This window comes from Rhinopithecus bieti, unplaced genomic scaffold, assembly GCF_001698545.2.
Source record: "Rhinopithecus bieti isolate Rb0 unplaced genomic scaffold, ASM169854v2 scaffold_5026, whole genome shotgun sequence".
NCBI classification, from domain to species: domain Eukaryota; kingdom Metazoa; phylum Chordata; class Mammalia; order Primates; family Cercopithecidae; genus Rhinopithecus; species Rhinopithecus bieti.
The window spans coordinates 183,145-208,097 of record NW_016804667.1 but is presented as its reverse complement, the minus strand read 5'-3'; the positions used below and the strand labels follow the sequence as shown (position 1 = coordinate 208,097).

Here is a 24,953-nt window from a genome sequence, read left to right as displayed (position 1 = left end):
ATGACAACACTCCCTAAAGCAGTATGAGGGTTCAATGCACTCTGTAACAAAATCTCAATGGTGTTTGGGCAGAAATAGAAAAACTGATCCTAAAATTCCTATGAAATTTCAAGTGACCCACAATGGTATGTGTGTGCATATATCTATCTATCTATCTATCTATCTATCTATCTATCTATCTATGGAAAAAGGGAACTTTTTTGACTGAAAAAGTACAGTCAAAAGAGTGAAAGGACAACCTACAGAATGGGAGAGAATATTTGCAAACCATCTATCTGATAAGGGCTTAATATCCAGACTCTATGAAGAAAAGAAACAACCCAATTTTAAAAATAGGCAAAGGACTCAAATAGACATTTCTTCAAAGAAGATACAAAATAGACAATAAGCATATGAAAAGATGCTCAACATCATTAGTCATTAGGGAAATACAAATCAAAATCACAATGAGATACCACTTAACGGCTACCAAGATGGCTATAATTAAAAAAAAAAATAACAAGTGTTGCCAGGGATATGGAAAAACTAGAACTCTTGTAGATTGCTGGTGGGAATGTAAAATGGTGCCTTCACTATGGAAAACAGATTGGTAGTTTCCCAAAAAGTTAAGCACAGAATTACCGTATGACTCAGAAATTTCACTCCTATGTATACATTCAAGAGAACTAAAACAACAGGTAAACAAATAGATTATTATATGTAAATGTTCATAGCAGTATTATTCACAATAGCCCATTGGCTATTAATGAAAATAATCTAAGTGTCCATCATCAAAGGAATGGATAGACAAAATGTGGCATATCCATACAATGGAATATTATTCAGTCATACAAAAGGAATGAAGTTCTGATACACACTACAACATAGATGAACCTTGAAAACGTGCTAAGTGAAATAAGCCAGATACAAAAGGTCAAATGTCTTATGGTTCCATGAATACGAACTGCTTGGAACTGGCAAATTCACAGAAATATAAAGTAAATTAACGGTTACCAGGGAGAGGGGGGAGGGGAATGGAGTTATTGCTCAATGAGAAGAGTTTATGTTTGGAGTGATGGAAAAATGTTGGAAATGGATAGTGGTGATGGTTGCCTAACATTGTGAATGTAATTAATGTCATTGAATTTACACTTTTACAATGGCAAATTTTATATTTTATCACAAATAGGGAAAGGTAAAGTTTCTACAGCCTCATGAAAAAGATCTCTTGACCTCGTGATCCACCCGCCTTGGTCTCCCAAAGTGCTGGAATTACAGGCATGAGCCACCGTGCCCAGCCCAGAGTTAAGTCTCTCATTGGGCCCCTGATTTACACTCCTGGACCCACAAGAGTTATTTTCTATACAGCCACTAGGAAAAAAAAAAAAAAAAAAAGAAAGAAACTAAGTACTCATCTAAAAACTATTTAAAAAAGAACAATGAAAGAAACCAGAAGAAACTAGGAAAAAATTCAGAAGAATGAAGTGAAAATTAATTAACTAGGGAATAAAAATAGTAGTTAAGTAGAATAAGTCAAAAAGCTTATACTTTGAAAATACCTATAGATAAAATCTTTGCAAGACTGATTACAAAAAAAGCAAAAATTGACAAGATTAGTATCCAGAAATAAGACATAAACTCTGATATAATACATACTGATAGAATTCCAGGACAATAAATAGAGCATGCAGGTGTGTGACAGCAGATCTGAAAACACAGAGGGATGAATGATTTCCATTTAGTATACGGTGACCAAAATTGACCAAAGTAGACGTGTAAAACTGAAAGGAGCAATTTCAGAGACGAAATTAGAAGAGTGGTTTGATGTATAATGGCAAAAACCAACAGGGAAGTTTGGATAAACTATTACAAATATCCTCTCAAAACTATGTAAGAGATTAAGAGAAAGTAAGGGAAATTCCCAGGGACTGGAGGAGTAAGCTACAGCTGGGACTGAAGCTCTGGCTGTCCAGCTTGCCAACCTCAGTAATGAAGGAGTTTAGAATACAGTGACTGTGGCAGGACAGAACATAATCCCATGGGACTACATAAAGTGGGGAGATGAACTGAGACCCTGACATGAAGCTGGGGCACTGGAAATGAAAAGGTAAATTAGAAATAAAACAAAAAAAAAAAAAAAGAACCTTCAAGAAAGCTCAGGTGTTTCAGCAAAGGCCCTAGGTGTGCTCTGTGTGTTTCTTCCCTATCACATGCTCAAGTCATCCCCTCCAGATAACTATTATCCTGGATTTTGTGTTTACACAGAGTTCTGCTTGATTTTAAGTAAAACATTGTATACTAAGGTAGTCTTCTGTGACTTGAGTCTTTCACTTAGTATTGTGTTTATAAAAAATTTAAACCCTATGTTTACTGATAACCACAAGGAATAACAGACACAATATTTAATTTTAAAAAGGAACAAAATATCGAAACTGTCTATATACTGTAATGTACCTTGAAACCAATGCTAGGGAAAAACAAAGGGAAAACACAAAACTGCAATAAACTTCATCTTCTCTCCCAGGTTTTTCTTGAACAATTCCAACCCCCATTCCCTACTATGTATCCTTAACTTCGTTAGACAGTGAATGAGAAATTAATGCTAAAAGCCCTCAAATGAACCCCAGGGACATTTCCTGGGTTTTCCCTTCTTCTCCCCTCTCCAAACGTGCCGCAAAGGGCAAGTCCCTCAGCCCTAAAGTCTGAGGAGGCCCACAGCGGTGGCTGCGGCAGAGGAGTGGGTTACCCCCGCAGAGTAGAGAGGGATATCCACTGGGAGCCCCAGTCCCAGGTGAAAGCACACTGGTGCCCCTGGGCAAGGAGGCCCGGCTGTCCCCACAACCTCCCGTGGGGAAGCATCATTGGCTGATCGACTGCCCATCTTGCTGCGGTTATAGAACCAAACTCGAACCACATCCTTCTGCAACTGGAGGCACCCAGCAATGTGGCTGATTTGTTGGGGCGTGGGCTTAGGGCACCGCTGGAAGAATTTCTCTAGGCTGTTTCCGATTCGTCGCTCCCTGCTTGCCCGTCTCCACTTCCGAGACTGTTGCAGGATCATCTCCATTTTGCATAAGCCCAGAAGGTTCTCTGCTTCCACTTCCTCCAGCCACTTTTTCAGCAGTGGTCGCAGCTTCCACATGTTGGCAAGGCTTAGCTGCTGGGCCTCGAAGCGGCAGACGGTCCTCTGGCTAAGCACCTTCCCAAATAGAACTCCCACAGCGATCCCCACATCCGCCTGTGAGTACCCTAGGCTCAACCTCTTCCGCCTCAGCTCCTTGGCCAGCTGCTGCAACTCTTTCAGTATGCCCGAGACGTCCTCTGGCAGCGGCAACCTCGGGATGCTCCGCAGGGCAATGTAGGGCCCAGGGAGGGCGCCTTCGGAGGGGCTTCGCAACCAGTCCCCTGCCTCACCAGCTCCAAGACGGGGCCTGCAGGGTGCTATCCAGCCCCGGAATTCCTGTGGCAGGGGACCCGGGGAAATCCTCCACACCTCAGGGTCTGGGCAGACCCCTGGCCTGACTGCTGGCCAGACCATCACCCTGCCAGGGGCCGCCTGGGTGCTCAACCAGGTCAGGGTGTCAATCCGCAGGGGCACTGGCCCTCTGGGGCCTCCCCCACCACTGCCTGGAAGGGGGCAGAAGTGGTTTGAGGGCCTGTGTCCGGCCATGGGTGGGATGGCACCCGCAACAGCTCTGGTAGGAACTGATGGCCCTCGAGGCTTCACAACAGCCACCGGCCCCCTCAAGCCCCGCCCCCCAGTGGGCGGAGAAGACGTTACGGGCCAAGGGTGCCTGTGCATAGGCGGGGAAATTTCCTAGATCCGTAGGAACTCCTGGGTCCTAGGATTAAGGGAGTGAGCCCTCGACCCTGACCTTTGCTTCCAACTCCCATAGAGGTACAAAGCTCCCTTTTGGGATTTGCATCTCCAAGCTGTCTGGAGTCCCTTAGTCACTGCCTCCATCCTCTCCCTGAATAGAACCCAGGTATTTTCTTATGCCTCTTCAGAAACTCAGGACCCCTGATCCCCAGGAACTACCTAACTTCTTGTCTTCACAAATAATTATTAAATATCTATATGCCAGATATTGCTAGGACGAACCCTCAATTCATAAACTGGCCCCTCACTACTATCTTTATGGTCACAAGTACTGCCAATAGTTCCTCTTTGCACACCCCCAGTACCTGTGCCCTAAGAAACCTAGGCATCCCCGCTTGAGTTTCTAGTTAACATCAGTTTACTGCCTCAGATTCTGCCCCCACCACTCCACCCGCAAACTGCCAGATTCCACTCCCTTACTGGGGCAGAACTTTGTAACTAATTCCATGTTTCTTCCCCCAGCCTTGAAGGTCCTTTTGTTTCCCATTCTAACCCAGCTTCTTGGTCCAGAGTTTCCTCAATCAACAGAGATCTAGGTGTGTGTCTTCTCTTTCCCACTCTAGAGACAGGTCTCTGAACTGGCCTGACCCACTGAGGATGCTCCCTGCAATATCTGACTCACCAACATCAGGCTCCTTTATCCTTGGGCCCTTATCCCACCAGAGACCCAGTGATCTTAATTTGTCCCTCCATCATGCCCCTAGCTCAGGCATCCAGTTGTGGGCCCTGTGTGGAGAAAGCTAAGGAGGGGGTGGGGGGAGAAAGAGAAGCTCTGACCTCAGTTTCAAAGTTTCCAAGGAGTAAGAGCACAATGACCTTGGCTAGACAATCACAGCCCTTCATTCTTTAAACTAACCATGATGTGGCTCTGTCCCCACTTACATCTACTGAAATTGGTCTTCTTGAAGTCATCAGTGATTTTTCAACTGTCAAATCCAATGGCTTTCTAAAAAAATCCTCATCCTGCCGTATCTGGCAATGTTGACTACTCTTCTTGCTCCTTCTCCTTTTAAAATTTACATGAAATGCTGGTAACAGCCAAATCTGTATTTCAGTTCTGACTTCTCTTCTGATTTCCAGTTTTGTTTTTTTCACTGCCCCTAGTCAAATTCATTATCAGCACTTCTAAACCTGCCTCCAATCCTGGGACTTTTGAGCTAGTTATCACTAATTCATTCACCCAAGTTTAAACCTAGGAGCTGTTCTTGACTTTTTCTATTCTCCATAGGGTGTCAAATCTTATATACTGGGTCTCCTAAAACATCTGAAATCTACCATCTCCTTCCTAGCCTCATCTTCTTGGGCCCTTAAATACCTTTTCCTAGATGAAGGCAGCACTTTGAGAATAAATTCAACCCAGCAGTACAGGTTGTATTGTGTTGTGTTATGTTGAGATTGCAGATGCGGCCTTGAAGCAATGGTAAAGGGAAAAGAATCAGAAAATTGGCTGCCATCGCTTCAGGCTGTGTACTTAGTTATGTGTCATCTGTATCTCTACTGCAACCCTTGCTAGAATGTGTGCTGGCTATGAGCAGGGTCATTGTCTGTCTTGTTCACTGCTAGATCCTCAGCACCTGGAACTATACCTGGAACACAGAAGGAAGTCAAGAAATATTTATTTAATGTTAAATAAATGAATCTCTGTAGCATTAATGGTAAAAAGACTTCCACATTTGCCTTTAATTAGATTTTAAGATGACAGTCTATAGAAAACAGCTTGCAATATACAAAAGTTCATTTAAGAATAACTTTGCTGGTATCTATTCTCTCGAGGTATACTTACATGCTATTTTTTTTCAAAATCACGAAGCAATCAGTATCTGCCAAACAGAATGAAAGTTGGATCACAAAGAAGGATAAAGAAGAGAAAGAAATATATGTGCTAAGGTTCACATATTGAAAACTGCCCATTTTCTTCTTTTTGTTTTTTTGTTTTGAGACGGAGTCTCACTCTGTCACCCAGGCTGGAGTGCAGTGGTGCGATCTCGGCTCACTGCGACCTCTGCCTTACAGGTTCAAGTGATTCCCCTGCCTCAGCCTCCTGAGTAGCTGGGATTATAGGTGCCTGCCACCACGCCCGGCTAATTTTTTGTATTTTTAGTAGAGACTGGGTTTCATCATATTAGCCAGGATGGTCTCGATCTCCTGACCTCGTGATCCGCCCACCTCGGCCTCCCGAAGTGCTGGGATTACAGGCATGAGCCATTGTGCCTGGCCAACAGCCCATTTTCACAAGAAGGAAAAAGGTTCATTAGTGGTTTAAAAACAATAGTTGAATGAAAATATTTTTAATGAATTAGAAAACCTGAGTTCAAATAGATGTGAGCAAAGCTTTAATATATTTAAATGGAGTTAAAACACAGTGGCTACAAACATTTACTAAATTAAAAAGTAACACTGGCCAGGCATGGTGGCTTACACCTGTAATCCCAGCACTTCGGGAGGCCAAGGTTGGGTGGATCACAAAGTCAGGAGTTCAAGACCAGCCTGACCAACATGGTGAAACCCCATCTCTACTAAAAATACAAAAATCAGCCGGGCATGGTGGTGTGCACCTGTAATCCCAGCTACTCAGGAGGCTGAGGCAGGAGAATCACTTGAACCCCTCAGTTGGAGGTTGCAGTGTGCCGAGATTGCGCCCCTGCACTCCAGCCTGGGTGACAGAGTGAGACTCGGTCTCAAAAAAAAAAAAAAAAAAAAAAAGGCTATATATTAACTTGATGGGTTTTAAGATTTACTTGGATGCTCTCACTTAAGGCTTTCTTTGTACTTGGTCAGATCTCATCTACCAATGTGCGTATCTCCCGGTTTATACGCATGTGCTACCAAAAAGAAAAGCCCATATTCTTAAGGGAAGTCTTGCCATTTCCTTAAAAGTATATTCAACTTCCTATGGAAATGGGGTTAGCAGGGAAAGAAAGTGGGAGCATGTTTGGTTAGAACAGGAATAGAGATCAGAGGAAGGCAGTTGATGGGAATGCCCAAGACAACTGGTGCTGTTTGTGCTGGGGCATCTGAAAGGCTAATCCATCACCTTCAACAAAAAATCGCTCTTAGTAAGTGATTAGATTACAGTGTAAGAATCAGGCTGGTCTTATCCATAGGGAATTATAGAGTAAGGATGAGAAACACATGATTCCAGTCTCCTATATATTTATAATCTAAATGAGGGAGAACAGAAAATGTCAGTAGAGCAGGGAAGTTGAGAAGTTTTCTATTATTATGATCTTTGGAATCAAGGGTGGTTTTCTGAAAGAGTTGTTTTAAGCAGAAATGCTTAAAATAAAAGTATCAGAATTTTATTATTAGGTTCTCCTTAAGAATTCCCTGTTCTAAGGAGACAAAAGCAACTGCCATGATCCACAAATGACAGGAAGCAGGAAACAGTGGACGCAGAGTTAAGAATCAACATTCTTGTAAGGTTTGGTTCAAGTTTCATAGTTTTGAGAAGTCTTGCCTTATACTCTGGACCACAGTGACATCCCTCCCCTCTGAACTTACTGCCATGTCCACTCACATACCTGTGCTGCCTTAAACAGCTGGAATTTTATGTCTTAGTTATCCAGCTAAGAGATACGGAACCTCCTAAATTCATATTATAGATACACGATTTATTTTGTACCTATGTGCCAAGTAATATGCTAATGCACAAGCCAGTCACAGTGCTCTGAGTATAGTAAGTCCATGAAAACATCTGGATGTGAAAGTGATCTGCTTTTTATGTTATTCTGTTGGTCAGTTATTTCACTGGATAGGAAGGTGATCTTTGCTTCATCATTCCTCCAAATGCATCTCTCCCAAAAGCTTCTCATACTCGAGAGAGAGGAGGACATGGCTTTGCTCAAGAGTCTATAAGAAGCTCTACTTCTCTATAGCAGAATCTCAAAAAAAAAAAAAAAAAAAAAAAAAAATCTTTTTTGACTGCAATAAAGCAACAGAGCCGACCAGAAGATCTAAGAATGATATCCAAGTTAGAGAGAGAAGGCAGGGCAGACTAGATGGTGCTGGTCTTTATTGTCTCCCCATACTGCAGATGTCCTAGTAAGTTAGCACTGACCAGGCATTGTGGTGCAGAGGCATTGCCACTAAGATGGAAAGGTGTGGGACCTCAAGAATCATATTAGCAAAGGAGCAAGACAAAAAGCTAAGGCAGAAGACAAGATGCAGAGACTAGATACTGGGAACACCATCTCTGGATCCAGGGAGCAAAGTCAGTAACCCAGGAAAACTCTGGCAGCTGAGTACTTTAAGGAACGATGCCTCGCACTTCACAGTGAAAGAGTTAACATCACACATTACAACAATTCAGTTCACTGGAAACTACCTGAAAATACACTGAAATGATTAACTGTCAATCCTTTGTGTGGATCTTTACTAAACTGTATAAAGAAAAGTGAGCCATCAGAGATAAGTTAGGCAATTAAGAAAAACTAATAAAGTATATATAATAAGAACATTTATGTTGTAATAACATAGAAAAAGAGCTAATCAAATCAAGGTAGTTACTAAATAGGATAATTTATTGCTTTTCAAGATAATTTTCATAATAGATAATAGTACTATTCTGTACAGGAGAGGACAAGAACATGGATGAAAGAATAGCCATTTGTAAATAACAGTAATACAAGATGCTTTTACTCTTATATGTGGAGAAATGCTATAATGTAGTGGTGTTGCTAACAGAATTTATTTGATTTCTTTAATTTCAGATTAAGATTAGGAAGGACTTTTCAAAAACATTACTTCTTTTGCTGCTATTCTTTTAATATTTTAAAATGGCTGCTTTGTAATGCTGTAATGATGTAATTGCTGCTTTGAAACAAATACTCATGACACAAATATGACATAACCACCACATAGTCAGAGACCAAAAGGAGACTTAAGAGTATACAGAGAAAAGGCCCTTCATTTTATTTTGCATATCTGAGATATTCATGAGCTATGAACTTCCTATGCTATAAAATAAAATAATATTAAATATAAAAACCCTGCAGCCTTTCCCAGAAGCCTTAAGGAATTTTAAATATCTGTAAAGGCAGGAAGAGCAGTTGAGCTGAGTGGGGCTGAGTTGAAAGGCACTATGATGATGAGTCAGGTATATTCATAGATAGTCAGAGACAGATAAAGTTTCAAGGCTCTTGTTATGCCAAGCATGATTTAAACAAACTTTTTAGCTGAGTTTGCCCTTGTTACAGAAGAAAAGCTTTAAGGATGCTCTTGCATTGATTACTCTAGTCAGGGTGCAGTCACTATGTTCTACATTCAAATTATCACTCTGCTTCCATTTTAGAGCAGGAGATGCACAACTGGTTTAACAAAAAATTTTTCATTGCACTGCACAGTAAAATATACTAACAAAAATGACAGCTTATGACCAAGGAAACTAGTAATCATGATGTGATAGGGGCTCAGAGAAGTAAATGAGAAGTAGAAAATAATTTCTGTTTATAGCAGATAACTCTTTTAGGTGTTGTGGGAATTACGTTTTTTTGTTTGTTTGTTTTTGTTTTTTAAAGAGATTCCACATTAATTGACTTTGGTGCTATTACCACCACAAGTTTGAGGCCTCTGAGAATTTCCTTGGAATCTCTTTAGGAAACTGAACTGAAACAAGCCAAACAGAGCCACATGGATGCCTTTTTTTTTTTCTGAAAATGAACTCTTATTTTAACTAGCATTAAATGCAGCAATGACCATGGAAAATTTAAGAGGTAGTACCAGACTAAAAATTCTAAGCAAAATTTACCTAAATATATAGATTAAAAAACTTCTTTCAGCATTTTAAACCTGACAGATATTCAGACAGCATTCAGTCAGCTTATCAAACTGAATCCTCTTCCAGTCACCTCACTATAATCCCAAAGGTCTTAAAGAGAACAAACTAGGTTGTCAGCCTCTCTTTGAGCAAAATACTCATGCCCAAATCAAAATTTATCTGCCTGTAGTCCATTCCTCAAGCTCCCAGCAGCCTGCTCATCATTCTATGTGTGTGCAGAAAACGTCAGGCAAATGAAGCTTTCGTCTTCTGAAAGCCTCAGAACTCTTGGCAGTAATTATATCAAACCAACTGTGAGTGGAAAACTGAAAGCAAGATTTCTATTATAACGATTCACTTAATGTAAATTTCATTATTTTTTGAATATTCACCTATACAATCACATGGCTCAAGAGGTACAAAGGTGTATACAGTGAAAATGCACACTATTTAATTCTTATTTTGTTGCCAATCATGCCATTGTTGGCAAGTGCTAATCTAGTCAATGTCCAGTTAGAATTTTACATTTTGCTTACACAGAATTTTCTGTAATAATTTAAATTCAAGCAAGACATTGGTCTTTTCTGATTTACAGACATGTAGATGAAACATAAGGAAGAAGCCAAGGAATTCAAAGAAGTTTCTCTTAAGGATATATTCTAGGGCAGGTGTCATTTTGAAAGGAAGACAATGTATTAAATAACTGATAGGCTTTCAGGGGTTGAAGGAGAGTATGGAAGAATATAATATTAGCAGGAAGAAGAATAAAAGGAAAAGGTTAGCATAGAATTTAAGTAGAAGACTTAGGAGAATGAAGAAATAGGGTAGCATGTTGAAGAATTGTAAAATAAGGAGTTTCAATACTGTACTGCTGTATAATATATCAGGAGGCTCTGAGGGTAACCCTGTGATAAGACATGATTAGAATTAGAACTTAGACACTTTGAAAATGCTAAGACAGAGGCAGGAAAGAAATGACAAAGTTTTTAAATTCTCAAATATTGAAAAGCAATGAAGAGTTTCCCTAAAACTGTAATACTTGACTTGCTGGACAAAATAATTATTAATAACGACTACAGGAAGTTCTTGCTTTGGATGATAATGAGGGACTATAAAAATGACCATACAAGCTGAAACCATGCAAAGTGATCATAATAATCAATAGGATAAATTATGATTTTCTATGACCTTTAAAATTTTGTCAAAATATTAAAAGCCTCTATTGTCAGCTAAAATAAAAAAGGAAAATAATAAAACTAATTTTATTTAGTACACTGTAATTTAAACATTAGAAAGAATGAGAATTAAAGTGCTTTATTTCTATGTAAAAAAACTTATTTAAAGTATATTGATCAGTGGTTGCCTTCTTTTCATCATATCACTTATGGTATGGTTTAAGCATATCTTTTCTATGCCTGGGCAAAATGTCATAATCTTAAGTTTGAATCAGCTTTCAACGCTTTATCCTTTGCACTTTCAATGTTGTGAAATAGCTCTGAGAGTTCATTTAACATGAGAGGTTTTCTGTCTTGCTTTTTCGTTTGCCAGTATCACTTTCTCTAGGATATCTTTCTCTTTTTCGTCATAAAGACTTTTGATTTCATTTCCAGTGTTTTCATTTCTTTACCGCACTGTTTGTGTGTTGGTCAAGTCTCTCTTTTGATCATCCATTCTTGTAAAATGGGAGACAATGCCATCTGTACATGAATTGAAAACAGTTATGAAGTGACCAATCAGTGACAGAGTTTAAAAAAGTGATGTGATTGGCCATTGATCACGATGTGCATCTGTTATTCACATAGAGATCTGTGGACTGAAGGGCCAGTGGCAAAGTTTGTGCTTAATGCATTTACAGCTAATATACTGTGGTAACTTAACTTTGAATCTTGTTTTCTGGGGAATTGATGTTATTTAACTAAAGTATGGTAACAAAAATTTATGTGTATCAAAACTATGTAAAGCGAAGAATTATGAAGTTATTACTATATGCCAGGTACTGTTTTAAGAATATAAATTATTTCACTTCATTCTCAATATAACCCAATGCGATGATACTAGTCTTACCCCATTTTACAGACAGTGTGACTGTGAATATTTATCTGGCCATTAACTGTCCACATATTTGGGAGAATATAAATTTCCCACAGTAATGATAAATCCAAAGATCTTCCTGGTAAATACTGACACACTACTACTAAAGAGTTTGAGGCCGGGTGCAGTGGCTCAAGCCTGTAATCCCAGCACTTTGGGAGGCCGAGACGGGTGGATCACAAGGTCAGGAGATCGAGACCATGCTGGCTAACACGGTGAAACCCCGTCTCTACTAAAATACAAAAAACTAGCCGGGCGAGGTAGCGGGCACCTGTAGTCCCAGCTGCTCGGGAGGCTGAGGCAGGAGAATGGCGTGAACCCGGGAGGCGGAGATTGCAGTGAGCTGAGATCCAGCCACTGCACTCCAGCCTGGGCGACAGAGCGAGACTCCATCTCAAAAAAAAAAAAAAAAAAAAAAAAAAAGTTTGAAATGACAAGTAACATATACTTGTCTGTAATATCTAGAGTAAAAAGTCACATTTTCATGACAGTATGGAAGGAAGGTAGATACTTTCAGAAGATGCACTAACTCTTCAATAACATTAGAGTGTCATTTAAAAAAAGGGTGTTGGTGAACTAAGAATTACTCTTGGATTCTAAAAGAGCTCAGAAGCCCTTTATTTCCCCTACTCCCAACCCCACCATCCATTTCAATGATCATTCTCTGACTAGAAGCAGAGAATCTTTGTAGTAAACACAAGAGTTCTTTCTAGAAGACTGTGAGCTCCTTGAGGGCAGAAGTCATGTCTAATACTCTTTATACCCTTGGAGCCTAGACTGGTGCCTAATACAGATTAGGTGTTCAATATATCTTTGTGGAATTCAAGAATAAATATTTACAGTTAGTTTCTTGCCTCAAGAGAATCAAGAATAACTCAAATTAGGGGTAAGACATGAAATTAGGCTCTAATTTTGGGGGGATGAATTGAAGATGATTAACTAATTGGTAAAATAATTAAATTCAGATTATCTAAAATTCAAGCCTTGCTACTTATGCTGATTTTATATGCTTGATATTGTTTTGAAGAAAAGCAAAACAAATAACCCTGAGTGATTACTCCTTCATAAGAAAATATGGCAAAAATCTAAACTACAGTGATTATGGAAGACTATACTTGTCACTGTAATATTCAAACTGAGTACTTCTAATTTAACATACAGCAACTTTCCTACATATTGGTTATATTTAATCACTTATATCTGTGGCCTTATTTTATTTTTGAGATGAGGTCTTATTCTATTGCCCAGATTGGAGTGCAGTGGCACACTCATGGCTCACTGCAGGCTCAACCTCCCAGGCTCAAGTGATCTGCCCATCTTAGCCTCCCAAGTAGCTGGGACCACAGGCATGCTCCACCAGGCCCAGCTAATTTATTTTTATTTTTTTGTAGAGATGGGGTCTCACTATGTTGCCCAGGCTGGTCTCAAATTCATGGCCTCAAGCTATCTGCACCTTTGCCTCCCAAAGTGCTAGGATAACAGGCATGAGCCATCATATACAGCCAACATGTCTTATTTTAAATTTAGTCACCTTCCATCTGGAAACTGAGGAGAAATTTAGCTACTATTTCATATAAATTAATATTGACAGAAGACTAAATTTCTTTGAAGAGAATTTTAAAAGTAAATAAAAGTAAAAAATCTGAAAATTTTACATTACTTTCTTAAAATTTCTGAAATATTAGCTAATAACAAAAGCATCTTCATGTCAATTTTAGATTATCAATAACTTTTAACTTAGTGTCTTCTTAAAAGTCTCATTTATAGAAGTCATTGCTACAAAAAGTTTAAGAAAGGGTGTATGTTTTTTTGCCCCAACTTTTTTTAACAAGTCACTTCTATAGCACTTCAGAAATTAAGAAATTATATAATACAACTGAATTCTGTCAAGGATTGTGGCATGCAGTTATGCAAAACATCCATAAACTAGCTGGCATAAAATGTTTTCATTTATTGGTACAATATATTACATAGTTAGGGTCAGATATGTATGACTGAAGGGGATATTAACAGACACTATGGACAGAAATGCTAGCACAAGGTCTCAAAGAATATTTAGACGTCAAATATCAGTTAAATTAATTTTTACACCTACATAATGAAGTCATTAATCCAAACAAATTATCTCTTAAGATTTATCATTAAATAGAACTATTTTCTTTGGAAAAGACTATATTTTAAGAAACATGAAAAGTAAAACTTTTAAAAAAAGTATACTCCTGCTTTTAAAGTGCTGATAATCAACTCTGAACATCTTGAGATTTTACAAATAAAGAATATTTTGCCTATGTATAGTGCCTAATGTTCACTTTGAAAGCTCATTTTAGTACCAAAGAATATGGATTTTAGATGTTCCAAATCACCTCTAGAAATCAATGTAGTTTTCTTTGAAGATGTATGTTTTGGGAATATTCTGGTCAGCAGACAGATTTATCACTGGTGACTTGCTGTCAATTTGTCTATGACAAGACAGAGCAGGCTGAGAGGGTATACATGGGGGCACACAGAATGTGTAGGCAAGAGCAGACAGTGAGCCCTGTGGCTTGAGGGAGACACAGAGCCCACGTCAAAGGGAAGTGAAGGGCAAGTGAACCCAAGTAAACCACAGTCAGGCAGGGGAAGACAGAAACATGTGGGCTGGGGGGGATGTGATTCCATGGGCTAGAAGAACAGTCTTAAGGTTGGGGAGACTGGAAGCCACGAAGACATGGCATAGAGGCTAAGCCAGATGAGAAAAACACCCAGAGTCAATAAACAGACATAGAGAGACCCATCAAGGGCAGTGACCCAGACAGAGCTAATGGGGGCAAGCGAAGCAAAGACAGCCACAGGAAGGGAGATCAAGACTTAACATATGATAAAAGGGATGAAAATGTCTGTCTTAGGTGCCACTGGTTCCTGACTTATTTTTTCCAGCAATTACGGACAGAGCATTAAAAGCCATGAAGATATTCCTATGGGGCAGTAAAAGAATAGTGTTTCCATATTAACTCAAAACTTGTAATTTTAAGTACAAATACAAATTCTTATTATTCAGTTATTTATCTAAAACATTCCAAAACAATTAGTTAAAATTTTTTTATCTTTAAAGAGAAGAGTTAGCTCAGGAAAAGGAGAGTTGCCACCTTTACTGCCAAATTCTTCGAAAGATTTTTCACAAATTGGTTCAGAAAGCTGTAAAAAACATGATGGCTATTTTTAATTTTTTTAAAGTGAGATTTTTGGAGTGAGACTACTTATATTCACTGGAATTACTGGAAAACTGAAAGAGTCAAAATCACAGGATAATACTGGACCCGATGAAATATATATAATCAGGGCAAATGATTATATATACTAGTGATCTATATAAATGAAGATTTTATATTTAGATAGGTTATCATAACTGATTCTTTAATTAATAACTTTCTGAGAGTTCCTGATTCCAACTACTTATTATGAATGATAAACTGAAAACACAGAGTTCCTGGTGGTCAACTTTTACAATACTTATCCCCTTACATTAACTAATAATTATAAGGTAGCATACAACAATGAATAGAGGAATTGATAACTAAAAGCTACAAGGTTAACTCTACAGTAATAAAAACTGTCTGAAAAGTGTTATTTAGTTCATGAAAACATCACTTAAAGGATTAGAATATCTTCTGACTGCAAAGAGGAATGCTATACTTCTTGAGTAGTACACATACTCAAAGGTAGTACAGTAATTCATATATGCTAATATGCCTTGAATTTTAAGATATGTTTACAAGGCAAAGTATAGATTTCCAATTACCTAATTAATTTGAGCTGTGTCTAAAAACATATTAGACAACTCAACTTGTCTACACATTCTGAGTGACACCACATTCTAGAGGCAATTACTGTTGATTTTTCATTGCTATCTTTAGAAGGAAATGATTATTCACTAACAAAGAAGAGATACAACTCCTTAATGTCATTTCCTCAAGAGATATTTTTGGCAATAATGTGAAGTGACTATTTAGCAAATATTCAGCAAGTTCAGTCAGTGTAAACAGTCAATCTGGACTATTTAAGCAAATAAAAATTAGGGTTACATTAGCAGGTTGTCTACAATTCAAATTCACCTCGTAACTGCTAACTTTCCACTTCACATTCTGATGAGAAAATGGGGCTCAGTAGTTAGGTACATATGATCAATGGTCCCTCTCTTTACTTCCAAATCCAAGAAACACTCATCTAATAGAGGAACTTAAGTTTAATTCTTAACCCAGAAGACATCTACTTATGCTTGGTTGTTTTCCTTTTCCTTTCTTCTTCTTTTTAAAATACATTTGCTGTATTCTGTTATCTTTCTAATTTTGAAGTGCCTAGATTTATATCAAGTGTTCTAGGAAAGCTGAAATAACAGAGAAATGCCTGTCTAAGCTATAGTATGGGCAAGGAATAATGTGGTGGTTATAAGTTCTGGGAGAAAATATGCTGACAGGTATCAGGCGTTTAGACAATATAGTTTTAGTGAATCTAGGTTCAGGTCTTTCCTCAAGAGCATGCAGAAAAATGACACTTTAAGGTACAGCCTTCCATCCTGTGCTCCTGGTACAAAGTGGCCAAAGGCATGTCAAGATCCCCTCACCATTCAGGTCAGACAGGAGAGATGTAGGGTAGCAAAACTGTTCATCTACCTCTGGATATAAGTAACCTTGTCTGTGATGCCTAGAGCACTGTACAAATAGTATACTTTCCTATAGCCACTTTAGGAATAGTGGAATAATAATAATTTGCCAGTAACTCTGCTTTATGGTAACTATAAATCTTAAAGGACAGGTAAAACAAGTCTTAAAATTCATACCCTCTCTTCTAGTCTTCCCTTCCTGCTTTATATTTTCTCCTACATGGAGCTTACATTCTAGTAGGGGAGACAGACAATAAACTTCTGACATCCTATATACTTTTCTTACTTATCTTGATTACTGTTAGTTTCCCTTACTAGAATGTAAGCTCTGTGTTGGACCTTCACCTATTGCAATTCACTGCTGTATCCCTGGTACCTGGAGCAATGTCTTGTACACAATGACTACTCACTGAATTAATGCATGAAGACTGAATGGGCATACTTAAAGGCACTCAGGGAGCACATCTGGAGGGGGGCTGAAAGTATGTAAGCCTTAGCAGCAACACTTCTCCAAACACAGCCCCAGGTAGAATCAATCTAGCAAACAGTGTCCTGTTAGTCATGTGCCAGCCAAAGCAAACTGTGCCAACTTGTAAGAAGTCAGAATATATCAATGCTCTATAAGCTTGTCTGTTTTCAAACATTTATATTTTCGTTTCTTTTCACCATGATAGAATGCCCCCTCATACACAGTCAAAAATTAAATTGACTATTCTGGGGAAGCAGCACATCACAGAAGATCATTTCTAATATTATCTAACTGCTATCCCAATGTCTCTTTCAGCTTTATTGCTTCCATATTTCTATGTCCTATGAATATTTTTCCTTCAAGTATTAATTTTCCTTTTAATTTCTTCACTATATTTTCTATCATCTTTCTGTGGCCCTGATTTCTGTATAATATTTTGTGACCCTTATCAATGTCTCAGAGAACATAGGAAAGCCTAAATAAATAAGTTATTCGTTCTGTATAAATAGAAATAGAAACAGGAAAATGAAAGTATTTCTGCAAATGCCTTTTTAGTCCTATAGAATTAGAATAATCAGTAATAGTTTTAAATTATAGTCTTAAATTCTAAAATGCCTAACGGGAATATATAGTACCATGTGGAATTTTTCAGTGTCTTTCTTCTGATGAACTCAAAATGTCCCTCCAGAAAATATACAAATTGTCCCCATTTTTATATAAGATAAGTGAGGCAGATATTTACTGTTGTCACTTTATAATAAATAATTAAAATATGGACTATAATATAAATATAGATCCTAGTAACTGATTACACCATTCTCTGAATAACAATGTCCTTAACTGGCCAATTTTACAAGTAGAAAACACCATAAATAGAGTGAGAATTGGTCTTTAGAGGAGGTAAGATCATCATGGCTGATGGGAGGCAGGACTGGATTGCAGCTCTGGATAGAGTAGCATGCCAAGGCTTGCACTGTGAATTCTAGCTCCAGACTGACTGCAAACAAACCAGCAATACTGAGAGGACGCAGACATAGCAGACTGCTCCTGCAGGACCTGGGAGACATCCCAAATACTGAGTGCCCCAACTACAGAAGTGGGAAAGGGAGAGCCTCCACTCCCAAACACACACCCCCATTGGAGAAACTGAAGGTCTGTTTGCTGGAGAAGTTTCCAATCTTACCTGGAGCTGGGTCAATCTGGAGAGTCAAGCGAAATACAGGGTAAGAGGAAGCAGCAGAAAGGCCCTGGGAACTTGCTGGGTCCCCTAACAGGCCATTCTTGCCTGGCACCAGAGGAGCAGGGAATAAAATTCCACAGGGAGAAGGAAATCTCTAGCTGAACTTTGTAACAATTTGAACAGGGTGAAAAGCCTCCTGGCCAGAACTCGGGGGAGGGCACAAATCCAGTGTGCAGACTCTATAGGCGAAAACCAAGCCCTTTTCTTTTGCAGCTGGGAGGCGAGTAGCCTGGGGCAAGTTTTCGAGCATGTCTTGCCCTCTGCCTGGACACAGACTCAGGGCTGTTGTTGGGGGCACGGTGGGAGTGAGACTAGCCCTTCAGTTTGTGTGGGAGCTGGGTGAGGTCTGTGACTGCTGGCTTTCCCCCACTTCCCTGACAACCTGCATGACTCAGCAGAGGCAGCCATAATCCCTCTAGGTACACAACTCCAGTGACCTGGGAATCTCACTCCCATGCCCCACAGCAGCTACAGCAAGAAGAGCTGCCCAAGAAGAGCCTCAGCTCAGACATGCCTAGCCCTGCCCCCATATGATGGTCTTTCCTTAACCACCTGGGTAGCTGAAGGCAAAGGGCATATAATCTTGGGCGTTCTAGGGCCCTGCCCACTGGCGGTCCCTCTGGACACTACTGAGAAGTGACAATGTGCTGGCAGCCCTCGCTCTCTCTCAGCGCCTTCTCGGCCTCCGCCTCTGCTCTGGCCAGGCTTGAGGAGCGCTTCAGTCTGCCCCTGCATTGTGGGAGTCCCTCACTGGGCTGACCAAAGCCGGAGCTGACTCTCTCTGCTTGTGGGGAGGTGCGGAGGGAGAGCTGCGGGTGGGAACTGGGGCTGCGCGAGGTGCTGGCGGGCCAGTGCCAGTTCCGGTGGGCGTGGGCTCGACGGGCCCAGCACTCGGAGCAGCTGGCCAGCATGGGCACTGAGGGGCTTAGCACCCGGGCCAGCAGCTGCAGAGGTTGCACTGCCCAGCACTGCCAGCTCGCCCGCACCGCGCTCCAATTCTTGCTTGGCCTCAGCCAGCTCCCGGCGGGGGAGGGCTCCGGACCTGCAGCCTGCCATGCCCGAGCCCCCCTGCGATGGGCTCTCATGCACCACAAGCCTCCCTGACAGGTGCCAACCCTGCTCTGTGGCCCCGGTCCCATCGACTGCCCAAGGGCTGAGGAGTACAGGCAAGCAGCATGGGACTGGCAGATAGCTCCGCCTGCGGCCCTGGTGGGGGATCCATTAGGCGAAGCCAGCTGGCTTCCTGAGTCAGGTGGGGACTTGGAGAACTTTTATGTCTAGTCGGAGGATTGCACACGCACCAGTCAGCACTCTGTGTCTAGCTTGGGGTTCGTGGATGCAGCAGTCAGCATCTGTATCTAGCTAATCTGGTGGGGACTTGGAGAACCTTTATGTCTAGCTAAAGGATTGTAAATACACCATTCAGCACTCTGTGTCTAGCTCAAGGTTTGTAAATACACCAATCAGCACCCTGTGTCTAGCTCAAGGTTTGTAAACCCTCACCAATCAGTGCTCTGTCTAGTTAATCTGGTGAGGACTTGGAGAACTTTTATGTCTAGCTAGAGAACTGCAAACGCACCAGTCAGCACTCTGTCAAAATGGACCAATCAGCGCTCTGTAAAATGGACCAATCAGCTCTCTGTAAAATGGGCCAATCAACATGATGTGGGTGGGGCCAGAGAAGGGACTAAAAGCAGGCTGCCCAAGCCAGCAGTGGCAACCTGGGTCCCCTTCCACACTGTGGAAGCTTTGTTCTTTCGCTCTTTGCAATAAATCTTGCTGTTGCTCACTCTTTGGGTCTGCACTGCCTTTATGAGCTGTAACACTCACTGCAAAGGTCTGCAGCTTCTCTCCTGAGGCTAGCGAGACCTCAAACCCACTGGGCAGAATGAACAACTCTAGATGGGAGGAACGAACAACTCCAGACGCACCACCTTAAGAGCTGTAACACTCACCACGAAGGTCTGCAGCTTCACTTCTGAAGCCAGCGAGACCACGAACCCACCAGAAGGAAGAAACTCCAAACACGTCCGAATATCAGAAGGAACAAACTCCAAACACACCATCCTTAAGAACGGTAACACCTGCCGGGCGCGGTGGCTCAAGCCTGTAATCCCAGCACTTTGGGAGGCCGAGGCGGGTGGATCACGAGGTCAGGAGATCGACACCATCCTGGCTAACACGGTGAAACCCCGTCTCTACTAAAAAATGCAAAAAACTAGCCGGGCGAGGTGGCGGGCGCCTGTAGTCCCAGCTACTCGGGAGGCTGAGGCAGGAGAACGGCGTAAACCCGGGAGACGGAGCTTGCAGTGAGCTGAGATCCAGCCACTGCACCCCAGCCTGGGCAACAGAGCGAGACTCCGTCTCAAAAAAAAAAAAAAAAAAAAAAGGAACTGTAACACTGTGAGGGTTCACGGCTTCATTCTTGAAGTCAGTGAGACCAAGAACCCACCAATTCCGGACACACTACTACAGGTGATGTTCTCTGGAAAGTGCCACTGCCTGGCAGGAGGCCAACCAGCACAAAAATAAAGCATCAAACCACCAAAGCTAAGAACCCTCACAGAGTCCACTGCACACCACTGCCACCTCCAATGGAACAGGCATTGGTATCCACGGCTGAGAATCCAACAGATAGCTCACATCACAGGACTCTGTACAGACAATCCCCCAGTACCAGCTTGGAACGGGGTAGACTCGCTGGGTGGCTAGACCCAGCAGAGAGACAACAATCACTGCAGTTCAGCTCACAGGAAGCCACATCCATAGGAAAAGAGGGAGAGTACTACATCAAGGGAACACCCTGTGGGACAAGAATCTAAATGACAGCCTTCAGCCGTAGACCTTCCCTTGGACAGAGCCTACCCAAAAGGGAAGGAACCAGAAAATCAACTCTGGTAATATGACAAAACAAGGCTCATCAACAACCCCCCCAAAAAATCACAATAGTTCACCAGCAATGGATCCAAACCAAGAAGAAATCCCTGATTTACTTGATAAAGAATTCAGGAGGTTAGTTATTAAGCTAATCAGGGAGGCACCGGAGAAAGTCGAAGTCCAATGCAAGGAAATACAAAAAAACGATAGAAGAAGTGAAGGGAGAAATATTCAGGAAATAGATAGCTTAAAGAAAGAACAATTAAAAATTCAGGAAATTTTGGGACACACTTTGAGAAATGTGAAATGCTCTGGAAAGTCTCAGCGGTAGAACTGAACAAGTAGAAGAAAGAAATTCAGAGCTCAAAGACGAGGTCTTCGAATTAACCCAATCCAACAAAGACAAAGAAAAAAGAACAAGAAAATATGAACAAAGCCTCCAAGAAGTCTGGGATTATGTTAAACAACCAAGCCTGAGAATAATTGGTGTTCCTGAGGAAGAAGAGAATTCAAAAAGCTTAGAGAACATATTTGGGGGAATAATCGAGCAAAACTTGCCCAGTCTTGCTAGAGACCTAGACATCCAAATACAAGATGCACAAAGAACACCTGGGAAATTCATCACAAAAACGATCTTCACCTAGGCACATTGTCATCAGGTTTTCCAAAGTTAAGATGAAGGAAAGAATCTTAAGAGCTGTAAGACAGAAGCACCAGGTAACCTATAAATAAAAACCTATCAGATTAACAGCAGATTTCTCAGCAGAAACCCTACAAGCCAGAAGGGATGGGGGGCACTATCTTCAGTCTCCTCAAACAAAACAATTATCAGCCAAGAATTTTGTACAGTGAAACTAAGCATCATATATAAAAGATACAGTCTTTTTCAGACAATTATGGGAGAATCTGCCATTACCAAGCTACCTCTACAAGAACTGCTAAAAGGAGCTCTAAATCTTTAAACAAGTCCTGGAAACACATCAAAACAGAACCTCTTTAAAGCTTAAATCACACAGGACCTAAAAAACAAAAATACAAGTTAAAAAGCAATATCAAAAAACAAAAAAACCAAAGTACACAAGCAACAAAGAGCAGGAGGAATGCAATGGTACCACACATTTCAATACTAACATTGAAAGTAAATGACCTAAATGCTCCACTTAAAAAATACAGAACCTCAGAATGGATAAGAACTCACCAACCAACCATCTGCTGCCTTCTGGAGACCCAACTAACACATAAGGACTCATACAAACTTAAGTAAAGGGGTAGAAAATGGCATTTCATGCAAATGGACACCAAAAGCAAGCAGAGGTAGCTATTCTTACATCAGACAAAACAAACTTTAAAGCAACAGCAGTTAAAATAGACAAAGAAAGAGAGACATTATATAATGGTAAACGGCCTTGTCCAACAGGAAACTATCACAATCCTAAACATATATGCATCTAACACTGGAGTTCCCAAATTTACAAAACAATTACTAATAGACTTAAGAAATGAGATAGACAGCAATACAAAAAAAGTAGGGAACTTCAATACTCTACTGACAGCACTACACAGGTCATCATGAGAGAAAGTCACCAAAGAAACAATGGATTTAAACTATACCTTGGAACAAATGGACTTATCAGATATATACAGAACATTTCATACAACAACCGCAGAATACACATTCCATTCAACAGCGCATGGAACTTGCTCTAAGATAGACCTTATGATAGGCCATAAAATGAGCCTTGATAAATTTAAGAAAGAAATTATAGCAAGCACTCTCGCAGACCACAGTGGAATAAAACTGAAAATCAACTCCAAAAGGAACCTTCAAAACCATGTAAATACGTGGAAATTAAATAACCTGTTCCTGAATGAGAATTGGGTCAAAAACAAAATCAAGATGGAAATTAAAGAATTCTTTGAACTGAACGACAATAATGACACAACTTAACCAAAATCTTTGGGATACAGCAAAGGCAGTGCTAGAAGGAAAGTTTATAGCCCTAAACACCTACATCAAAAAGGCTGAAGAGTAAAAACTGACATGCTAAGGTCACACCTCAAGGAACTGGAGAAACAAGAACAAACCAAACCCAACCCCAGCAGAAGAAAGGAAATAACCAAGATCAGAACAGAACTAAATGAAACCGAAACAAAGGAAAACAATACAAAAAATAAATGAAACAAAAAGCTGATCGTTTGAAAAGATAAATAAGATTTACAGACCATTGGCAAGATTCACCAAGAAAAGAAGAGACAAAATCCAGATAACTTCACTAAGAAACAAAACAGGAGACATTACAACAGACACCACTGAAATACAAAAGATCATTCAAGGCTACTATGAACACCTTTATGCACATAAACTAGGAAACCTAGAAGAGATAGAAAATTCCTGGAAAATACAACCCTCCTAGCTTAAATCAGGAAGAATTAGACACCTTGAACAGACCAATAACAAGCAGCAGAATTTAAATGGTAATAAAAACTTACCAATAAAGAAAGTCCAGGCCCAGACAGATCCACAGCAGAATTCTACCAGACATTCAAAGAAGAATTTGTACCAATCCTTTTGACACTATTCCATAAAATAGAGAAAGAAGGAACCCTCCCTAATTCATTCTATGAAGCCAGCATCATCCCAATACCAAAACCAGGAAAACGACATAACCAAAAAAGAAAACTGCAGACAAATATTCTTGATGAACACAGATGCTAAAATCTTTAACAAAATACTAGCTAACCAAATCTAATAACATATCAAAAAGAGTATCCACCATTATCAAGTGAGTTTCATGCCAGGGATGCAGGGATGGTTTAACAGATACAAGTCAATAAATGAGATACACCACATAAACAGAATTAAAACAAAATCACATGATCATCTCAATAGATGCAGAAATAGCATTCGACAAAATCCAGCATCACTTTATGATTAAAACTCTCAGCAAAATTGGCATACAAGGGACATACCTTAATGTAATAAAAGCCATCTATGACAAACCCACAGCCAACATAATACTGAATGGAGAAAAGTGGAAAGCATTCCCTCAGAGAACTGGAACAAGACAAGGATGTCCACTCTCATGACTCCTCTTCAACATANCATCTATGACAAACCCACAGCCAACATAATACTGAATGGAGAAAAGTGGAAAGCATTCCCTCAGAGAACTGGAACAAGACAAGGATGTCCACTCTCATGACTCCTCTTCAACATAGTACTGGAAGTCCTAGCCAGAGCAATCAGACAAGAGAAAGAAATAAAGGACATCCAAATCGGTAAAGAGGAAGTCAAACTCTCACTGTTTGCTAACAATGATCATTTACCTTGAAAACCCTAAAGAGTTCTCCAGAAAGCTCCTAGACCTGATGAAAGAATTCGGCAAAGTTTCTGGACAAAAGATGAATGTACACAAATCGGTAGCTCTTCTATACACCAACAAGCAACCAAGGGGAGAATCAAACCAAGAACTCAACACCTTTTATAATAGCTGCAAACAAAACAAAACAAAACAAAACAACACAACTTAGGAATATACCTAACCAAGGAGTCAGAAGACCTCCACAAGAAAAACTTCAAAACACTGCTGAAAGAAATCATACATGACAGAAACCAATGAAAACACAACCCATGCTCATGGATAGGTAGAATCAACATTGTGAAAATTGACTATACTGCAAAAAGCAATCTACAAATTCAAAGCAATCTCCATCAAAATGCCACCATCATTCTTCACAGAATGAGAAAAAACAATTCTAAAATTCATATGGAACCAAAAAAGAGCCTGCATAGTCCAAGCAAGACTAAGCAAAAAGAACAAATCTGGAAGGGGCGGAGCAAGATGGCCAAATAGGAACAGCTCCAGTCTCCAACTCCCGGCGCGAGTGACACAGAAGACCGGTGATTTCTGCATTTTCAACTGAGGTACTGGGGTCATCTCACTAGGGAGTGCCGGACAATCGGTGCTGGTCAGCTGCTGCAGCCTGACCAGCGAGAGCTGAAGCAGGGCGAGGCATCGCCTC

The 24,953-nt window shown here is 40.4% G+C and overlaps 2 protein-coding genes across 2 annotated transcripts in view; both read right to left on the bottom strand.

The window, feature by feature from the left end:
• The window catches only part of LOC108528169 (protein FAM172A-like), a 284,825-nt gene that overhangs the window by 123,919 nt on the left and 135,953 nt on the right, over positions 1 to 24,953 (bottom strand).
• Positions 2,367 to 4,023, bottom strand: POU5F2 (POU domain class 5, transcription factor 2). The gene has a single exon (XM_017869860.1). It carries the CDS (start codon positions 3,779 to 3,781, stop codon positions 2,675 to 2,677), a length of 1,107 nt encoding a protein of 368 aa, XP_017725349.1. The 5' UTR covers positions 3,782 to 4,023; the 3' UTR covers positions 2,367 to 2,674.

Excerpts from the sequence above, each read along its gene's own strand:
- POU5F2 (XM_017869860.1), bottom strand. The coding sequence starts at position 3,781 with ATGCACAGGCACCCTTGGCCCGTAACGTCTTCTCCGCCCACTGGGGGG.